General features: G+C 34.9%; 1 protein-coding gene across 2 annotated transcripts in view; it reads right to left on the reverse strand.

Moving 5' to 3' along the window:
- Positions 1-19,962, reverse strand: part of LOC135682338 (aladin) — a 310,265-nt gene that overhangs the window by 283,875 nt on the left and 6,428 nt on the right. Inside the window, exons 8-18 of one of the 2 annotated variants that reach the window (XR_016144695.1) lie at positions 17,690-17,755; positions 17,291-17,374; positions 15,996-16,116; positions 14,305-14,426; positions 12,915-12,975; positions 12,169-12,259; positions 11,713-11,806; positions 10,638-10,705; positions 10,001-10,082; positions 9,551-9,635; positions 8,113-8,897 (exon numbers count right to left, since the gene is read on the reverse strand). Coding sequence is in view for 1 of the 2 variants with exons in the window: in XM_065197196.2 (XP_065053268.2) it covers positions 8,757-8,897; positions 9,551-9,635; positions 10,001-10,082; positions 10,638-10,705; positions 11,713-11,806; positions 12,169-12,259; positions 12,915-12,975; positions 14,305-14,426; positions 15,996-16,116; positions 17,291-17,374; positions 17,690-17,755 (1,015 nt within the window). In the remaining variant the exon portion in view is untranslated. Of the gene's footprint in view, positions 1-8,034; positions 8,898-9,550; positions 9,636-10,000; positions 10,083-10,637; positions 10,706-11,712; positions 11,807-12,168; positions 12,260-12,914; positions 12,976-14,304; positions 14,427-15,995; positions 16,117-17,290; positions 17,375-17,689; positions 17,756-19,962 lie in introns of those variants that run through there. The other variant, XM_065197196.2, reaches the window with a different exon arrangement.

Here is a 19,962-nt window from a genome sequence, read left to right on the forward strand (position 1 = left end):
AATGAATTCTAAAGATTAGAAATTGTTGCCTTTTTAAGCGAATTTGAAATCCGATCATAAAATTGTATCGTTAAAGGTCCTCTAGCTTATGACGTATTCATGACTATATTTGCTAAAAAATGCTTATCATCTTATATTTGCAACATAGTTCTCTTAAAAAGTTCTTTAACTATTTATGATAAAAATCAACAAAACGTCTGCAGAAATAAGCTTTTCATTTTATGGAATTTGCATCCTTACATGCTCCAATAGCTTTAAATATATGCTTTTTGGACTTTTAACGGTATTACAGAAATATAATTAGTATATCATTTTTAAATAATTCAAAGTTAAATTTTAATGATAACCGACTAACTAAAATTTCTTTGTCTTTCATTGTGGTTTCCAACGGAATCGTTCATACTTTGGTGCTCCTCGGACCAGATTTTGAAAATTCAGGTATCTTAGATAGTATTTCGAAGATAAAAAAAAATGATTTCAAAGAGCAAATCAGCTGAGACATGGCAACATGAGCACGCTAATACGTCACTGTAGTCTTGATTCTAAAAGATATGAACCAGGTAACAATCAGTAACCTACTAGCAAAACCCAAGTTTTTGGTTGTCCTTATTTAAGCCCCTTTGCAACAGTCGTGTGCTCGAGTCTAAAACCATGTATCAAACTTGCTATTTTACTAAGTTAAAATCAAAATAAAACTTCTTGTTTAAAAGTCCGTTCTAATGCATTTCATTGAAATTTTCGAATAGAGTATATATGATAGATATCTTAAAAACATCTATTTGCAGATATAATGATCATATATAATGTAGTATGAGTATATAAATGTATATGGTGATTTTTTGAAAATAATTGCGTCTCTTTTCAATTTTTTCTACTGGTTTTTGATTTCGCACTTTCAATGTATTCTTTTAGTTCTTTTAGGCTTTGTGTTGAAAACTTGGAAATTATAAAATAGATTTTATGACGTCATAGGACCTCTTTTCACTTCTTTTCTCCATCAATGGCTCCTGTGCCGCCATATTATTAATTTCAGCGAACTTTGTACAAAAAATCCTTCAACCATTGGAAAACCTAAGAAATTTCAACGAACTAACAATTTCTTTCTTACAAAAAGCTCAATATCTAAAGAATTACGGTGCTTTTCATAATACTTCGCTGACAGACTTCTCTGCGACAATTTTGAAAGCAATTTTAGGCTTTGATAAAAAATGTGTATTTTAAAAATTTCCTAATGTTTACAACTAAAACAAAATCCAGGCGGCAGTATTACAAGAAATACTAAAGTTGACCAGACAAAGCTTTACAATTAGGTTAAGTACAAATTTGAGGCACTGTGTAGAATTATTCATGATCTTAGTTGTAATTAGAATTAAAAATGGATCATAAACAAACGCCGACATTAAACATGGTGAACATAACCATTAACTTTTGACAGTTTTTTCCTCTGCACGGGCTCACAAGCTGACGATATAACTAAAGCTGATCAAAAATCGTTGGAAATTCTCAATAAACCAAGCTCAAAATATCAATAAGACTGCAAGGGAATTTCATGCAGTCAAAACGTCCAGTCACTTTTAGTAAGCCACTAAAACGCAGAATATAACATAGAACAAAAAATACTACTCGCATTAGGAAAGCAGCATAAAACGGCATGGCAAAAAGATTTCATTAGCATAGAGACATCTTTTACATCTTCGCTGCGCATCATTGATCGAAATCCGCGAGCTTGCGATAGAGGCTACAGATGGACATAAAGCAATGACTAGCTTTTTTGCGATTATAAAAGAGACCTAACAGGTCTCCGCTATAATTTAGATAAATCGCTAAAGCACCTTTCATGAATGCTAATTAATGGCGTCTGCAGTAGCATATGTTTAATTTGATTTCACGGTGATAAAACTGTTGCTTCCTGACCACGCCCAGTCGTATGTGTGCATTGGCAATTGCAGTTCTTGAATCTTCAAATATTTTCATAATATATTTTTTCATTGTGAAAAAATAAGCACTACATTGCTTTAATAACCAGAAAGTTATGAATAGGCAGTTCTAAAATGAGAATCTCTAAGTTTGTTAATAGGCAAGATTCGGAGAGAACAAGAGCCGTAAAAACCTCTCATTTTGCACACCTGGTTGGTGGGGGACAGTAAAGCCACTGATATCAATTAGAAACTTCACAATCATCCAACGAACGATGAATTTTGAAAATTTGGGATCTAAATAAGTATGCCAAGAGTAAATCCGAGCTGTATATAAGCAGACATAGAAAATGCTATGAACTGACTTTTAAAAAAATCAAATACGTAGGAATCCAGCAGAGAAATCTTGAACTTTGCATGTGAGAGAGGATCAGTGGCGTGGTGGCAGGGGGGGCCAGGGGGGCCATGGCCCCCCTGAATAGGGGCGCAAATGAAGATAAGGGGGCGCCAAAATTGTTTGCTTGTAATATTTGGCTAGGAACATCAAAAGTGATCGTACACGGGTAGAACACTTCGCTATAACTTGCTGTGAACAATCTAAAATAACGCGAGATTCTACAATCGAAGCATGTTGTGCTGCCATGACCCAATCAACATTTGTTTCATATGTTTTCGTTTTAACTATGTACGTGGCTTCATGTTTAGCACGCCAACTAACGAAGATTTTACGTATGCCAAAAATGTTTTCTATTAGTTTGTACTCGGAACGCCAAAAAGCCTGAGTGAACGCCACAGATCTTCGGGCCTAAGTACATGGAATGCACCCTGGCAATCAATACAGTAGCTTCTTGTTATTAACATCGATGTGAACCAAAGGGCACCCTTTCTTTCTTTTTCCAACGCATGAATCCTCCCTTCCCAAATTTTTTAAAAAAATAAAAAATCAATGTCTTTCCGAGCATCGTTGAACTGTCTATTCTGAGCGGTGTAGTGATTTGTTAAATTTTATTATGGGAGATAAATTTTTAGCCATTCTAGAGGGCTTGATTTCAAAAATTTTCTTCCGCGTCGGACCCAACCATGGTGGGTCCTCCTTTGTCACTAAACTTGATCCTTAGCTCAACCCCAGATTCAATTTTGTGGCAGCCGTCTCTGTCCGATTCAATAGTGCGATTCAATGCTTGAAACTTTCAAGTTGTTGAAAAAACTACTATTTAATAACTACTAAAGAATAACAAACTTGAACCATGTTTGTATATCATACATCATATATGCGATGACACGCTTATAAGCCAATTCAAAATAGCTTGATATTTTACCGAACCACGATCGAGAAGGTCAAATGTTAGGATAACATAACTTTTCCATACATATTTGCATTTTTAGTCAAACTTTATTTATGAAATTTTGTATTCAAGTTGCAAAAATCGATTTCCCTTCTAGAAACACATGCTTTATATAACCACGATATTCTGTGACGATATATAGATAGGGCGCAAAAATCGACGTGGCCACCCCAGGGAAAACATAGCCACCCCGCCACTGGAGAGGATGTGACAAATAATTAAGGTAAACACCTAGTTTACCTAGATTTATGTAACAAAAGGCTTTGTTTTGCGAAAATGAGGGCATTTTTCCGAGGCTGCTTGGTGGATTGGTATATTTCTGATGTCTTCTTTAATCAGGATTTCTAGGAAATGTAAAAAAATCTCTTCACGTATGCTGCTAAATGCACGTGTTTCATGAATTTCTCCATGGGCTGAGATGCATATGCGTTTCGTGAATTGCAGTGTAATGGTTGTTTCTGGAGGCCTTTTATATCTTAGAAATCTAGAGGCTTATTGATTTTTGTATGTGCTGTTTCGAAGGTACTCACAGCTAGGCCCTAGACATCCACCATTACACTGGGGCACGCGAATTGCATATTCCTATAACTCCCAGTCCATGCAGAAACGCACAATATACCTGTAAACAATGTGGACAATAATTATTTCTGTTAACTTTAAGATTTGGGTTAACAATCTTTATAGCGCTAGGACTCACAACTATTGTTGGAAGATATATAACAAAATGCACATGTATCTTTACCTTAACACGCGTTTTTAATTTGGCAGTGCTATCAATTACGATAAAGCCAACCACGCCGACGAGGAGACTGAAATTTGTTTTACATACAGTGTTATAGCGAGCCTTATTTTGATTTTAGAAACTGAAGATCTTCCCCTGAATCATGCATTAAAAAGGGGACTTGTAGTCCTCAGGTCCTCCATAGCCAACGACCATGTATTCTTGAATAATAAAACCAAGGATCGGATTGGGTATATATAATTTGGGAACCCTGTAGCCTGGTTGTCAACTACATTATTGGAAGCTGAAACGTTGTCGAAACCATGTGCTCTGATATATGAAAGGAGTTTCAGTTTCCCGCAAAAGAGAGCTAAACAAGGTTTAAACTATGCAGATGATCATGCAAAATAAAAGCATCAAAGAAATAGAACAGCCAGGGGCGGCGCCAGGGGGTGGACTGGGATGGACAAGTTCACTCCACTTTTCTAAGATTGATTTTCTAATTTTTTCGAAACTGGGCAAAGGAATTAGGGGGAGGATGTAAGTTTCTTCTCTGAGATTGGAACTTCTTTTCATTTTGATGGTCTTTTTAAGATCTTAGCTGACATAGAGTATGGTGTTTTGGATCATCAGTTTCGTAAATAGTGAGAAACTATAATGAAGATGATCTATAAAACACAGCTTTATCATGCCAAAAAGTTGGTACTTAAAGTGTAGTCTTTGCCTTCTTTCCTTGTTGTAAATAACTTTAAAGCTTGTACCCAAACATTTTTTAAGCTGTAAGGATAGTAAAGTTGCAGCCTCACCTGTCACAGCTTCATCGTGTGAAAGGGCACACAGCAAGCCTCGTTAATAAGTTTAAAACCACAGCTAGCTAAAAGTTACCACTCTGATGACACTGATATTAGCTTTTTGTGTGTAAACCTTGGCCTATGAAATTGAACTCTTCTACTCAATGAAATCGAATTTTTCATTGAGGATTACAAAATAAGTCAAACATAGTTATCAGTAACGAGCACAATTTCTCACCCGGTGTGCAACAGTTGCTCGCCCCGACCCCTTGATCAGCTCCTCCTCTTCATTGTCCACCCCACTTTTTTGGGGCTTGCGCCGCCACTGAGAGCAACTCGCACCATGTCTAAAAGAACAAATGTTCCTTACAATTTCTGATTATATGTGATTGTACAAAAATCGTGTATTCGTTTGCTTCTTACTTAGTACAGAAAACCTAAAGGGGGACTATACATACGAGGTTGATAAAAGATGGGGAGAGCTTTCTGGTTTAATCCTTATGCAGTCTTTTCTCTCATATGATATAACAGCATTCTCCAAATTATTAACCTTTTTTGTTAGATATCTAGAAAAAGGCTTTGCTGGAAATAAAGGACCGTTCACCCACAGAATAGTAATTCTCTATTCTGTGTTTCAGCTTTTCACATTGAATTAGTTGAAACGGTTCAGATTTGCTCTTTGGAAAAATGTTCCCTTGATATTAAGTTACTTAACGTAATAAGTAGAATATATATTATGAATAGAATAATAACAGTATAATTAAGCTGATGAAGAAAAGATTCTACCTAAAGGTCTGTGTTCACTGATTCGAAAAACGTGGTCATGTTGTTTTTTCTGTATGCTCAACTTTACATATCATGTGATGTCTGAAATTGATCTTTTTAATAGAAAAAATCATTTGTGAGCTTGTGATAAGTTCTGAAATCTTGAAAGAGCACTCGGAAGTCAAATGTGACAAATTTTTTAATAAAAAGACGACAGAATAAACTATTCATTCTGCTTGACTTTTTGCCTGATTCTCATATGACTCAAGCAAATAAAAGCATTATAAGGAACAAGAGTCGCTGCGAAAAAGGGATTATCACACTAGACTTTGTTAAAATAAGCAGGTTTGTGTTTTTCTTCGGTCGAGGAAATGAATAAGATTACTATTGGCACCTAGAACCACTAGATACCACTAAAGCTAAAATACAAACCATTAATTCCTTTCGGAATGAATAAGGAAAAAATAATTCCTACTTGATCAAGCTTCATTGAAATGTTTTAATAGGTTGCTGCCAAAGGGACTGGCGTTATTTTAAGGTGCCTCACGTGATCTTGTATTTTGGGCAAATTGAACTTAACGCACCAGTCCAAAGAGCTTTGTCTTGAATGGATTGGATTAGACATAAACAAGGAGGTCCAGCGTGTTGCACAATTCATTCAGAATGGTGGCCATAGAGTAAAGGTGACGAATGATGATGAAAAGGATGATGATGTAACGTCTGTGATGATAACGTCTATGAAGATGGCACAGAATAGGGAAAAAGTTCTTTTTCATTATTCTGTGATGATGATGAAAGCTGTGCCATCACCTTTGATGCATCCCATTTTCGTAGAACAAAACATTTAACTTCTTGTATACTTTAAAAGAAGAGGCTCTGGGTCTGCACGCAGGCTAGCACATTGTCAACTTTGGTAAATACCATGAAAGGGCAACGTGCTGAAAAGAAGGCCAATGAGAATATCGATGAAGAAAGAGAGGAGTTTAAGTTGAAATGGGGCACCTTAAAAGCTTGCTGAAGGAAGGTTAGGTTGAGTGACCCTATTTTTTCTTTTGCAAAAGAAGAAACTAAATTTATTCTTGGCAGTACAGGAATCATGAATACTAATTTTTAGCCACCTCACTGGTTATTAGTCCAAGAGCCTCGTTTTGATATGGAGATAAGAGTTTTGATAAAAACGTTTCGTTTGTTATGTAAGCGTACATTCTCAGTGAACAAGAATGCACTTCAAGTCCATTTTGTCTTCAAGCGTTGTTGCATTTTACACTTTTTAGCAACGACGCAAGTCCTGCCAGAAAAATGGCGCATGCGTAAACATATATTTCATTAAAATTGTTCTAATTATTCGCCCTCTACCTCCACCCTAAAACAGATGCTGCGACACTGCACTTTCCCAATAGAATCTTAGGAAAAAAGGTCAAGGGGGGGGGGGGTGCACAGAAATCTTATTTTTTCCTCGATTAAACCATTGAACCCAAGGCCTCCTTCGAACGATCCTCCGTCTTTTAACCACAGAGTGTGACACTCCTGGCTGTAAGGCTCCTCGCAAGCTAAAAATTCCTTCAAAAACCGAAAATAAGTGCTCGAGATACGTAAGCGAAATTCCCAAATCCCACAGAATTCGAAAGTGCCACATAAAGACAGCTATGTCTGGAATCTGATGATAGGGGAAGGGGGGATGGGTGGGGGGATTTAAGTTGACTGAAACATAGATTGAACATTAAAAACATTCCTCGTACAAGAGAGGTCTGAGCCACTTGTACAAGGACACCTGAACTTGAAGGGAATTAAGCTGTGGGTGTGCCCGCTGATCTAAAAGCGGACTAGCTTCCTCTTAGATCAATGAGATTTAAACAAATAAAGTAGTGTATAAGGGACTTATTTCAAATTTGATAAAGGCAAGGCGTGGATTGGTGACTCAAACAAACAAAATGTTGCCAGTCACTGGTGACTGGAGTTTCAAAATGGAACAAAACATTGTGTAGATAGCAGAAAACCACGAAAAGGTCGAGGTGTTTGGGCGTCATTGGTACGTCATTCGCAGGCTTGATTCAAAAGAAAAGCACAGATTAACTGGATCTTAACTGAAGTTAGATAGACTTCATTTTCAGTTTAACAATTGTGGCCTGACCCGTAACAAAATCTTAAATGCGTTGGCTGAATTTATGCTTCAATCAACAACATGAAAAAGGAACATTGTGGTTAGTTATGAATGTCAAAGAGCAGTGTTGAGTGACCAGAAGTGACGAGTGTCACAATCGCAAGAAACCACGAATCGGGAAGAATCCTAGATAATCTTAGACCGAGGATTTATACTGTTGGATTAAATTGATGGAAACTTGACCAAGATTCTGTGGAATGGGTAATTTATGTTGTCAAGTTTTATAATCAAAGCGTGAATGTAGTCACCATTTATGAGTCAACATACCTCATATGCAACAGCTGTACATAGAAGCCATGCATAACAGGGAGTAAGAAAATGAGAAGAAAGAGGGTAAGTAGTCATCAGGTCAGAAGATCAAAGGAAATTATATTGTATTACTATAAAATAACAGAAGTAAGATATGACGCACATCTTCTACATATCCCCTACATATCTTCTACATACCTTTACACTTGAATTGTGCACAAATATTTTTGCATAAATCATTATGTTTTCACAAGTATAAGCTTAAAACATTTGTAATAGCGGCTTGACATAACGTTTGCAACAGTTTCTTAATTGACGAATTTTTTTCACAGTCAGACTTCTTAACTCCTTGGAAATCCTTTGAATTGACCGCACCTAAAGTAAATTCTTTGAAAGGGAACGTGTAATAGCAAGAATTATTTCCTATTAAAAGGGGTTGGGTAATACATAGCTGGATTAGAATTGGACATTGCCGCCATCTTTCCTTACGGCAGTTCTAGAAAAGCCTTCTGAATGAAAGCTTGAGATTTTTTATCATAAATTGCTTTTAAAAAAATTGCTTTCTGAATAGAAACCTCAAGTCCTGCGCTTACAAAATTCATAAATTAAAAAGAACAACGATAACTCCAGAACAAGTATCTGGATTATTATTTTTATCACTTTGCATAAACTAAGATTTGCTCAACGCAGAAGAATTTGGTTGTTGCTGGGATTACCGGCGCTTCAATATTTTCTAGCATTACGTATTTGTTATCACTCGAGGTCAAATGCTCGAGTTTAACAGAGCTTCAAATGAGACATTTTCGTTCATTCTGTCACACTCTGGTAAAATTCTGTAAATTCCTCGTAGTCTTTTCGGTCAGAGGCAAGCTCTCGATTAGGAATTGCAGTTATACTTTCTGTGTAAAATAGCAACGGTATTTGTGATACCATCCCAGATGACCAACACTGTAAAAGGTAAGACGTATTTAATTAAACAAATAGCAAACAAATAATCTAAACAATACATGATAGAATTGTAAAGAAATTGTAATTTTTAAGACTTATTTTAAGACGTGTGATTTCAGGTCCAATATTTAGATGACATATTGGGGGTTCTCCACATAAACATTCCCTAAATGGAAAATTTCCATACCATAGTCACGTCATCTTCTTAATTTGTTAGAAGATATATTAAAATGAAAAAAAAATTATAGACTATTGATAAGGAACAACTATCGGAGGGGTTTCACTCTTTAAAAGAATTAAATCGATACAACCACGAATGTAAGACTATCTTTCATCTAAGCATGGTCTAAAACAATAATCTTAATCAATCTAGTGAGGCTCTAAAGCAGTTAAATTTAAAATTTAAATTGCTTTCGTCCATTTGTAAAAAGTTTGAAAAGGGAATCAAATGATTTGAGATTTTTGCGTCTTTTTATTATCAATGATTTGTGAACTTTGGGGTAGGTGATTATTCCGACTTTGTTTCAATAAAAAGTACTTTAAAAGTTGTTGAATTCTTATCGAAATATAAAGCAAGAAAATATATGAAAAGCTGTGAAAGAGAAAGATATTAGAAATGATAAAATCTGCAAAAAGGCAAAATTTTCACTTACCACAAGTAACAAAGCGCCTTTATTAAAGTTCGGCAAGAAGGAAATAGCAAGTGGAGTCTCGCTGGGGTGGCCGGTGACAAAACCACTGTAAACAAATTTTATCATCCATCAGCAAAAGAAAATCGATGTGGTTAAAATAAGTGATAAGGAGGAATGTTATGTAGAACCATGAAGAAGATTTTGATAAGCATTTTGCTACGTGAAAAGAATCTTAATAAATAAGGACATGGTGCACTTAAGTGTTGTTATTGGCAATGTAATGGAAACTGTTTACCAGTCGGTCATTATGTGCTCGATGTCATATAGGCAGAGCTGTACACGCTTAAAGTGCATAGTTTAGGCAACTGTTCCTGATGAACGAACTAAGCGCGAAACTCCGATTAGCAACTTAGGACCATGCTGTTACATACACCAACAACGATGTTGGTGATTTAGATGTATTGCACTTACCAAGGTAAAATCTCAAAAACTGGCTCTAAAGCAGTGCGAAATAGACCAATGTGTGTTTGTGTGCCATTGACATTTTGTTTATCTGCAATTAGAACAATTTCACACCTCACCAAAAATAGGTAAAAAAGTAACAAACTTGAAATAAATTCTTGAAAACTTGAAATAAAGATAATGAAAGGGCTAAGGCTGATGCACATTTGAATAGTTGAAGGTTTTGAAAAAGCTGTGTATTGAGCTAGCCAATATGATTGTCGAGGAGGTAACACGAAAGTCTGGATGAACATTTCTTTATGCAAAAACCATGCGCATTGAGGATATAATTCGTGCTCTAGACTGCAAGGACATGAATTGGTTCTTGCGGCGGAAGTCACAGACGTACGAGAAGGTAGAATTGAGCTACAATTGCAATGTAAAATATTGGAAGTATGTACACATAACCACAGAATTAACCCAGGTTAAAATAAACTATATAGATGTACTTATATCAGTGTCATTTTACAAACCAGTCAAATTTTTGCTTACATGCCAACGATCCTTATTTAGTAACATGGAAAATTGATTCAGGATAGGGTAAGGGTTTAAAAAAACAAAAGACACTTAACAACGACTTATATTTAAATAAGGGCAGGTCTAATACCTTTGAATACAATTGCCAGTCTACTTCCAGTTGGGTCCCAGGCCATTGACTGTAGAGTCCCTCCGATGCTGTTATAATGGAAAAAGAATCAATCTAAGACGAAGTGGGCTTGTTGCATTTTATTTGCAAACATTCAAACATGTCAATTTGTCCACTAAGTAAAGCTTTTTGGCAAAAACAACAATGTGCAATTTGTTGAGTGCAACAATTGAAATTTTGCACTTAAAAAATGTTATAGCCATTAAAAACCAGTCAATAGCAAATAACCAATGTAATAATTATAGTTTAATTTAATAAGAAATGAAAAATTATCTTTATCTTCTTCTACTTGCTAGTCTGAAATCATACACGTATCAGAGAGATTTGTAGTTAAAGTTCCACTGGAACTGAAAATTTGAAAGCTAAATTACATTCTAAACTTTAGCATTTTTAAGCTACATTACAAAACATAAACTTCTGAGCTAAATGTTTTGGAACTACAAAAGATTTAGCTGCGAGTTACAAAAAGAACAGAGTAAGAAAAGACCTACCTTTGCAAAATTTTTTATACGATTAATATGAAAATATCTTAGTATAATAGAGTTAAATGTCACATGCCTTTGTCAAACACAATTAAAAAAATTTGTGATGTAAAAAACTTCAGTATTACATAAGACAACATTAGAATACAAAACCTCTTCCGTTGGAAATAGGAAATAGTAAAAATGGAAATAGTAAAATTTGTACAAAGGTCTGCATCAAAAATTGAAATAGCTATTATATGGGGCATTCAACCATTTGTGAAATGCATGTGCTTGACCCATAGCCAAAGAAAAAATGTGTGAAGCCATTTCCATGGCAGAAAATTTTCTGATTCGGTAGCAATTGTCTAAAAACTGTGAAGGAACATCTTCACGCATGACGACGTTACTGCTGCAAAAGGATCATAAAATGCAAGAAAAATAACTTCACTGAGACGTTTCCTATCAATTTGCAGGGTGCTACAGCGAAGAGCTGGAGTAAAATACGGACTACAGAAAAATGGACTCGTAAATCAATGAGACAGCTAGTAACAAAGGAACAAATAATAATTCACCTTACGTCACCCGTGTCGGTCTCCCAAGTACATGCGGAGAAATCAAGACATTTGACGGCAACGCTACTGGATGTAGATACGAAACCAGTTGCTCCTAAAAAAGCCAAGTTAGGACACTTTGCAAACAATGAGAGAAAACTACAATAACAAAAGAAGAGGGATCTGAAGCCTACCAAACATGTTTGAGAAAGTGGCAAGAAACAAAAGTTCAGACACAGAAAAGTTTTTTTGTTTCTTTTTCATGAGAAAAATGACGAATGACGATTGGCATAAAATGCTGGGACGAAAGCAGAAGCGGGAAATGGATATGGTTAAAAGCCTATGCTTACCTAATGTTTCATTAAAGTTCTCAAAAGGTAATTCTTCATAAATATTATTATTAGCATTGTCTGATGCAATATTTATAAAGCTATCTGTATTTTCAAAATGGTATAATTAGTTAAAGACATTACCAACCTTGTTGCTTTTGAAAATAGAGATAATACAACGATGACTCATTCTCAACTGAAAACAGTAGGTATCTTTCACACGGGCTCCAGCATGCAACCTGACGATAAATTATTAATATAAAAATCTATCACAATTCTATTTGATAAGAATGGACATTACAAAATGGTAGATATGATTCATGCTCAATGCCTTTATTTTTATCAAAAGAGTTCCTACTGGCTTATAAAAGTGTATCAAAATATGAAAATGCAACAGAAGACACCAAAATCCAATCATTATCCAACACCCCTAAATCCTTGCCTCTCAAGTCTGTCCTTGTCAATGATTAAATTAATCATTACATGAATGAATGAATAAATGAATGAATGAATGAATGAATGAATGAATGAATGAATGAATGAATGAATGAATGAATGAATGATTGAATAAATGACTATATGACATGAATAATTTGATGACATGATAAAATGATAATTTAATGATAAAATGAGACATGATAATTTGATGACATAATAAATGACATAATAAATGACATGAATAAATGAATGAACGATTGAATGAATGAATGAATGAATGAATGAATGAATGAATGAATAAAATGGTTTATTTTGTACCTATTCTCGATATCAGGACGAAATGCTCTTTACTATATACAAAGCATATATTTTCAGGCTGCATGCCTTTAATAAACGAAGCTTCTTTAGTGCAAGATTTTATTTCTTACAACACAAATTATTGCTTTTTAGACATACCCTACACCTGCCATTCAAATTCGACCATCTTTCACATGTCCAGTTGTTGACATCCCAAATCCTGAAAACAAGCATTGTAACATAAAACCTTAGATTCGTGATTTGGTTAAGCATTTAAATAGATACTGCATTTTTTTCGTTGATTTCAGTAAACAATTTGGAATTTATATCAGCAAGCTTTCACATGTTTGATAAACAATTGATAGGCTTATGTGAATGGTAAATAAGACAGGATAGTTCAGATTAAACTGATTGATAAAAGGTTATCTGCATTAAATCCATTGTATGCTAACTTATTCCAAAAAGGCTTATCAACATAAGGCGATTAAGCAAGATACGAAGCTTTACAATTTTTGCCAATTGCAGTAGAAGTTGGGAGCGAATATGTGTTTAGCTATCAATAGGCTTACATGAAAAGTGCTACAAAACCAACTAATATGGAATGTTTTCGATTGAAAAAATCTTAATAAGCACGGAACTGTCTTTGGTAAAAAATTGTTTAGCTGTAACCAGACAAAAGGCAAGTCCCCTAAAATCAGGCTGAGAATGTGTATCTATGTACGATGACACAGAGCATTCATAAACGAAGTTAATGATAAAAAACCTCTGATGAACAAGGTTCTTTTCAATTTTCCCTAAATGTAGGCTTTGGTATGAGAAAGCTTGATTTTGCTATTTAAAATTTATTGACGATGTTTAAGAGTTTAGTGCACATGTGGACATGAATTACTGCAGTCTTGCAGACGATTTAATGGTAGAAAGGATGTAGGAGTTTTGGACGAATGACTAGCTGATCTTATAGACAGCTTGGTTGAATGAGTAGCCTATCGTATAGGGAGCTTGGCTTTATAAACAGATTTGAGTAGTTACACACGATAAGGAAAAGTCCTAGGTTTGGAAAAACAAGGTCAAATACTCAAGGTCAAAGGCCCAAAGTCAAAGGCCGAAGGTCAAAGTCATCGATTCACTAAATTTAAAGGCATTAATAAATGTCGGTATTTATAGTTTTCAATGATAGAATATTCCTATTCATTTTCGCAAAATATCTGCAGCACAAAATAGACTTTCGGTAAAAACAAGTTGGAGTCACAAAATAATCTAAAGATCTGTTCGTACTATTTGGTGTATAGAACAGGATGGTTCTAAGAAGCTACTTCGAGTTTCAAGCTTAACGCGATCATCAAGCAGCGTTTCTTTCTAAAGATCTCTACATATGTACAATTGTAATTATAACCAATTACTGATGTTACTAGTATCAGCAAAAATATTATATTTTTCGTATATACCATGAAGATCAAATTAATCATTCATAAATTTCAACAAATATTTATTCGGAGTAAACAAGTCAGAGACTATTTTCTCAAAAATTAATGGCAAAAAACCAAGCTACCTGAATAGATCTTTCAAAGTAGAAGCAAACAGGCAATCTTGCAATGGCGACCAACAAATAAATCCAGTTCCTGGCCCATATCTCCTCAGTGCAGCTGATCTCTGAGTGAATATATCCCATATCTGTTCAAAGTAGACACAACAGTAATATCAGAGGAAATAACAGGTCAATAAAAAAATACATTTTGGTAAAGAAACAAGGATTTCGCAAGTTACTCCGACTGCAGAAAGGGTCTCCTATCATAAGAAAAATATAGGTTTAATAACATCGTCATATGAAAGTAATACACAAGACTATCAAAGGCTATTGTTTAGATATAACAGAACAGAATTTTGTTACATCTGTAAATGTAGGGGAATGGGTTCTAAGTAGAACGATTGCGTAATGGGGGGTCTCTTCCCTTTGAGACAGCTGACATTACATGCAATGGGGGATGTTTTTAGGCATGAAAAATTGTCATGATGTGCTTGAAAATCAAGCCGATTGTTTTGGCTTTGTGGAACTACACGCAAGACGTTTGAGACCTTATACGAGCGAATCTGCTAATAACAAAAATCAATTCAAAATGAACAGATTATAACTTAACAAAAAACTGACGGTTGATATTACATAAATCAAGGTCTTATCCAAAACCTAATTCAAACAGTTTCATGGTAGTGACAACGCGACTCATTGATTCCGACGAAGCTTAAGATCACAGTACCAAGGGATTCTTATTGCATCAAATTATCTATCTAATAATTTGTTTGCTTCTTTCGTCCTCATTCAACCTCCTAACCCTAACCATAACCTAAACCCTAATTTAAAGATTCTTAGATAAAAAATAATTTATTTTTTGAAACATAAGACACCTATAGACACCTAAGGGTACTCTACAAAACTGATGGTGCGGTTTTGGAATCTGTCTTCATCAAAACAAAGGAAACCGATATCAGTAGACAGAAAAAGTTCGTTTTCGCTCTTAGATTCTTCAACTAGATAAGACATTAGCGACTGTCAGTTGGTCAAAAACAGGACACCGATCAAACCCACATTTCTTCCTCTCATGTTACTTTCGATCCATGTCTGGATATAAATTTATGCTTACCTAAAGTGATTCATACCGACGAGGTGGGCGAAAAGTGCCAAAGTATGCTATTGTTCCGATTTTCCGCGCTATCTTCAAAGAATACTTAAGTATAGGACTCGAATTTGGGGCCATGGTCAGAGATTCTGTAGATAATTTGAAGTACATTAAGTACCTGCATATAAGAAACCGCTTTTTTATAACTGAGGCCTCAGAAATTTTCTAATTAACAGAGACTTTTCATCATCAGGGTCTAAGATCCTTACCAATAGGTACTAATGTGTATTCAATATTACTCGTAGTAGTATTTAATACATATAATCTACAGTATAATTTTTCATATCAGTAGAATACACACACTATAACCACCCTAGAGCATAGATACAAAACATGACTTTTTATAATTGAAAATAAGAAACATTTTATTTTCAAGACTAAATTTTTTCTTATAAAATGAGCCCCTTTTGAAGAAAATAAGGCCTGTTTCTTACAAAGGGTTTTCTTATATGCGGGTACTTACTGTAACTACATTGGATTTCTTAACACAATATCTGGCTAAATAATATCATTAATAATCAACCTGAGAGTCATTGCTAAGACAGATTGCAGTTTAGATTGCTCTTACTATGACAGAGGAGTCTGCGCAAGATCCTGATGCCAACAAATGACCATCTCCGCTCCAGGAGAGAGAGGTGATTGGATGATGTCCAGCATGTGATAAAAATCTATGTTGATTGGCCCCTGGTCTAAAAAAAGTTTAAAATCATTATATGTACATCACATTACATATTGTGGCTGTAGTTACGTTTTGTCGTAATTTTGGTTGTGATGTAGCTTCAGGACGCGCAGTCCTCATTGGTGGGTTTTCTCAATTAATATTTGTTCCAGGTTACTAAACAAAAACCATTAGCAAATAAGGGTAGGATGGTCCTCAGAATGTTTTACCATTGTCAATCATAAGACTGAAGGTGGTGTTCTCTCATCATTCGAACCATTTAGTTTTGGGCTGTCGGTGCGCCAATCGCAAAGACGGCCATAAATAAAACCCCAACCGTTTTTGAGGGGGTTGAGAAGAAGAACAATGGCCTTCTTCCGCCGACTAGCAGCACCTTGTTCATGCAAAAAGTCGCAAGCCATACGGCCATTAACTAATGCACGAAAATAAGTAGAAAGTCAACATGCATGTAAATAAAAACCCCTGAAAATTTCTAGACAAGGGTTGGGTGGGCAGGGTCGCAAAGGAAAAACCTTTCCTCTCCAAAGTCCAACTTCAAGTTGTCGTGCAACGTGTGAGAATGAAACTGTGCTAAGACAAAGTATATATACCCAAAGCCAATGCACACTTGCACGCTGGTTGCTTAAGCCGTATAAAAACACAATGTAAAGCTTACTCGAGCACTGCTACAATAAACACAAACTCCACAATTGTGCAATCTGTGCCCAAAAACAAAAGCCCAAGGGGCACCTAAAAGGCGTACCCTGTCACATATTAAACGTGATTAAATTTCATTTAATCAAGCTTTCTTCGTTTTCAACCCCTCCCCTTCGTTTTAATAAAATAATTTGTGTCCAAAACGATACGCCAATGAAGTTTAAAACCTGGTTTCAATTATCCCATTTTCGCATGTTTGTGATCATAATTTCTCCAAACTTTCATATTTTATTTCTTAACCAGCAGCAAAGAGTAAATCTATGAAAAAAATAAATGTTATCTGTTCTGTCTTTAAATACAAACTTTTAAAACTCAAATTAGAAGTCATAACTGCCTTCATAACTCCTATCTATTCATAACTGCCTTCAAAATTTCCTCGAAATGAAGTAATACAATTGGAAATGATAATTGCTCCTAGACTGGCCTCATCAGCAGTTATTGCATAAAATACTGTTACGGCAAACAGAAACAAAGTGCTGACTACACACCTAACACCGCTGGTATTTGGATCCAGTATCCAAAATAATATGCCAGATTTGCAACCAACTGCAATATGCGCAGAAGACATCGGCCTAAAAGAAAGCACAGGAATAGAATCTACTGTTAACCGAAAAGACGTTGCAATATAAGGTGTTACTTGGACATCAATTAGCATAACTGGTATATAAATCGCATGACTGTTTAAGGATTTATCGTATTTTACCTTCCTTAAAAAGAATATTGATTGTAAAGACTTCTAACTATAGACAAATTATCCACCATAGAAAAATAGATATAAATTCTGTGATATTGCATAGTTCCATTTTCTAACAGCATGAAAAAAAAGCTTGCTTCGCAGAAGGGTTTACATCTACTTAAGGTTATCAAGTCAAAACATAAGAGGATACCTGAAGGCAAGGCATGTCACATCATTTTGCTTTTTGTCTTTCAAAATTGGCTCAAAATCATTCAGCCTAACAGAAAGAAGAAATAAAATTTTTCTCCTAAGACACGAAAGAAATAGTATTTTTCTCGTAAAACACGAAAGAAATAGTATTTTTCTCGTAAAACACAAAAGAAATAGTATTTTTCTCGCAAGACACGAAAGAAATAGTATTTTTCTCGTAAAACACGAAAGAAATAGTATTTTTCTCGTAAGACACGAAAGAAATAGTATTTTTCTCCCAAGACACGAAAGAAATAGTATTTTTCTCGTAAACACAAAAGAAATAGTATTTTTCTCGTAAGACACGAAAGAAATAGTATTTTTCTCCTAAGACACGAAAGAAATAGTATTTTTCTCCTAAGACAGGAAAGAAATAGTATTTTTCTCGTAAAACACGAAAGAAATAGTATTTTTCTCGTAAAACACAAAAGAAATAGTATTTTTCTCGTAAGACACGAAAGAAATAGTATTTTTCTCGTAAAACACGAAAAAAATAGTATTTTTCTCGTAAGACACGAAAGAAATAGTATTTTTCTCCTAAGACACGAAAGAAATAGTATTTTTCTCGTAAGACACGAAAGAAATAGTATTTTTCTCCTAAGACACGAAAGAAATAGTATTTTTCTCCTAAGACACGAAAGAAATAGTATTTTTCTCGTAAAACACGAAAGAAATAGTATTTTTCTCGTAAGACACGAAAGAAATAGTATTTTTCTCGTAAAACACGAAAGAAATAGTATTTTCTCGTAAAACACGAAAGAAATAGTATTTTTCTCGTAAAACACAAAAGAAATAGTATTTTTCTCGTAAGACACGAAAGAAATAGTATTTTTCTCGTAAAACACGAAAGAAATAGTATTTTTCTCGTAAGACACGAAAGAAATAGTATTTTTCTCGTAAAACACGAAAGAAATAGTATTTTCTCGTAAAACACGAAAGAAATAGTATTTTTCTCGTAAAACACAAAAGAAATACTGGGTCATTCCATATCAAATCATCAGATATTTTTAAGATTTGTAACCCATGGTCTTAGAATTTCCTGATTTTTTTACCACAAAGAGCCATTTTGGAGAAAACAGCACATACAAAATTTCATCCTTATATCTCTTACGGTTGCGATTTTGTAGCCGTTTCAAAAGTGACCCGTTTTAGCCAAATATGCCACACCCAGTTTACCAAGCGATGGGCGGGGCTTTCTATCAATAGCTGTAACTTTTCTATAGTTGTCAATATTTGCTTGAAAATAATGTCAATTATTGATTTGATACTGTAGATTTCAAATATTGCATCAGAATTCGACAATTTTCTAAGGTGAAGCAGATACTCATATGTTAAAGGTTATCACTTGTTTTGAAAATATTCCCAACCGATGTATATAAATATTGAAAAAAAGTCCTGTAGCTGGAATCATAGCATTAGAAGCTTGCTATATTCTGAAAGTGTATTCTTTGGGCTATCAGAAAATGTTTAAGATTACAATTGCAATTGAAGTATTTTGAGTTAATTGCACCTTACAAAATGGGTATAATTTTGCAAGAATCGTGAGCAAAAACAAATTTGTAATTAAGGTAATATTGCATGAAATAAAAATAGCTGCTAAAAACATTGAATCAATCATGATTTCACATTCAGAGACAACAAAGAATAATTAAAAATGATCCCTAGCCATGGACAAGCTGAGATACTGCTTTATAGTCACTGTAGCTGAAGCTCTAAGTTTGACTGGTAATTGTTTTGGATGAATCAGTTTTGCAAAGCATGTAAATGTGATACCCAGCATATGTCTGATCTGCTTGATCATGTAAAGTTCTGAGTGGGTTCAGGTGGGTGCATGAAGTTCATTTGAAAGTCCCCTTCATCTTCATTAATGTCATAGCAACCCAGCCGTCATTGTCATATAGGCAAGCAACATACTTTACCGTTCGAGTCCCAATGCCATTCTCTCCCTTCTTAGAAAGAAAAGCAAAGTTTCCAGCAAAGTCTCTGTCATCAGAAAATTACTTGAAAACAATCTGTTCATCTTTAAGTGTAACAAACTGATTGTAAAAATTCTGTTTGTGGTTGTACTACATATCAAAATTTATTAATTCCAGTTGCCATTAACAAGACATACAGAGATATGATAGACATGACTGTCTGCTGCAAGGACAGTAAGCAATGTATAGCGCACAGACGAGGCAACTGTTCAGGGACGTCTGTACTTAGTAGGTTTCTTGATCAGTGTTTACATGATGG

The sequence above is a fragment of the Rhopilema esculentum genome, chromosome 16 (assembly GCF_057945365.1).
Source record: "Rhopilema esculentum isolate cy_ngs chromosome 16, ASM5794536v1, whole genome shotgun sequence".
NCBI classification, from domain to species: Eukaryota; Metazoa; Cnidaria; class Scyphozoa; order Rhizostomeae; family Rhizostomatidae; genus Rhopilema; species Rhopilema esculentum.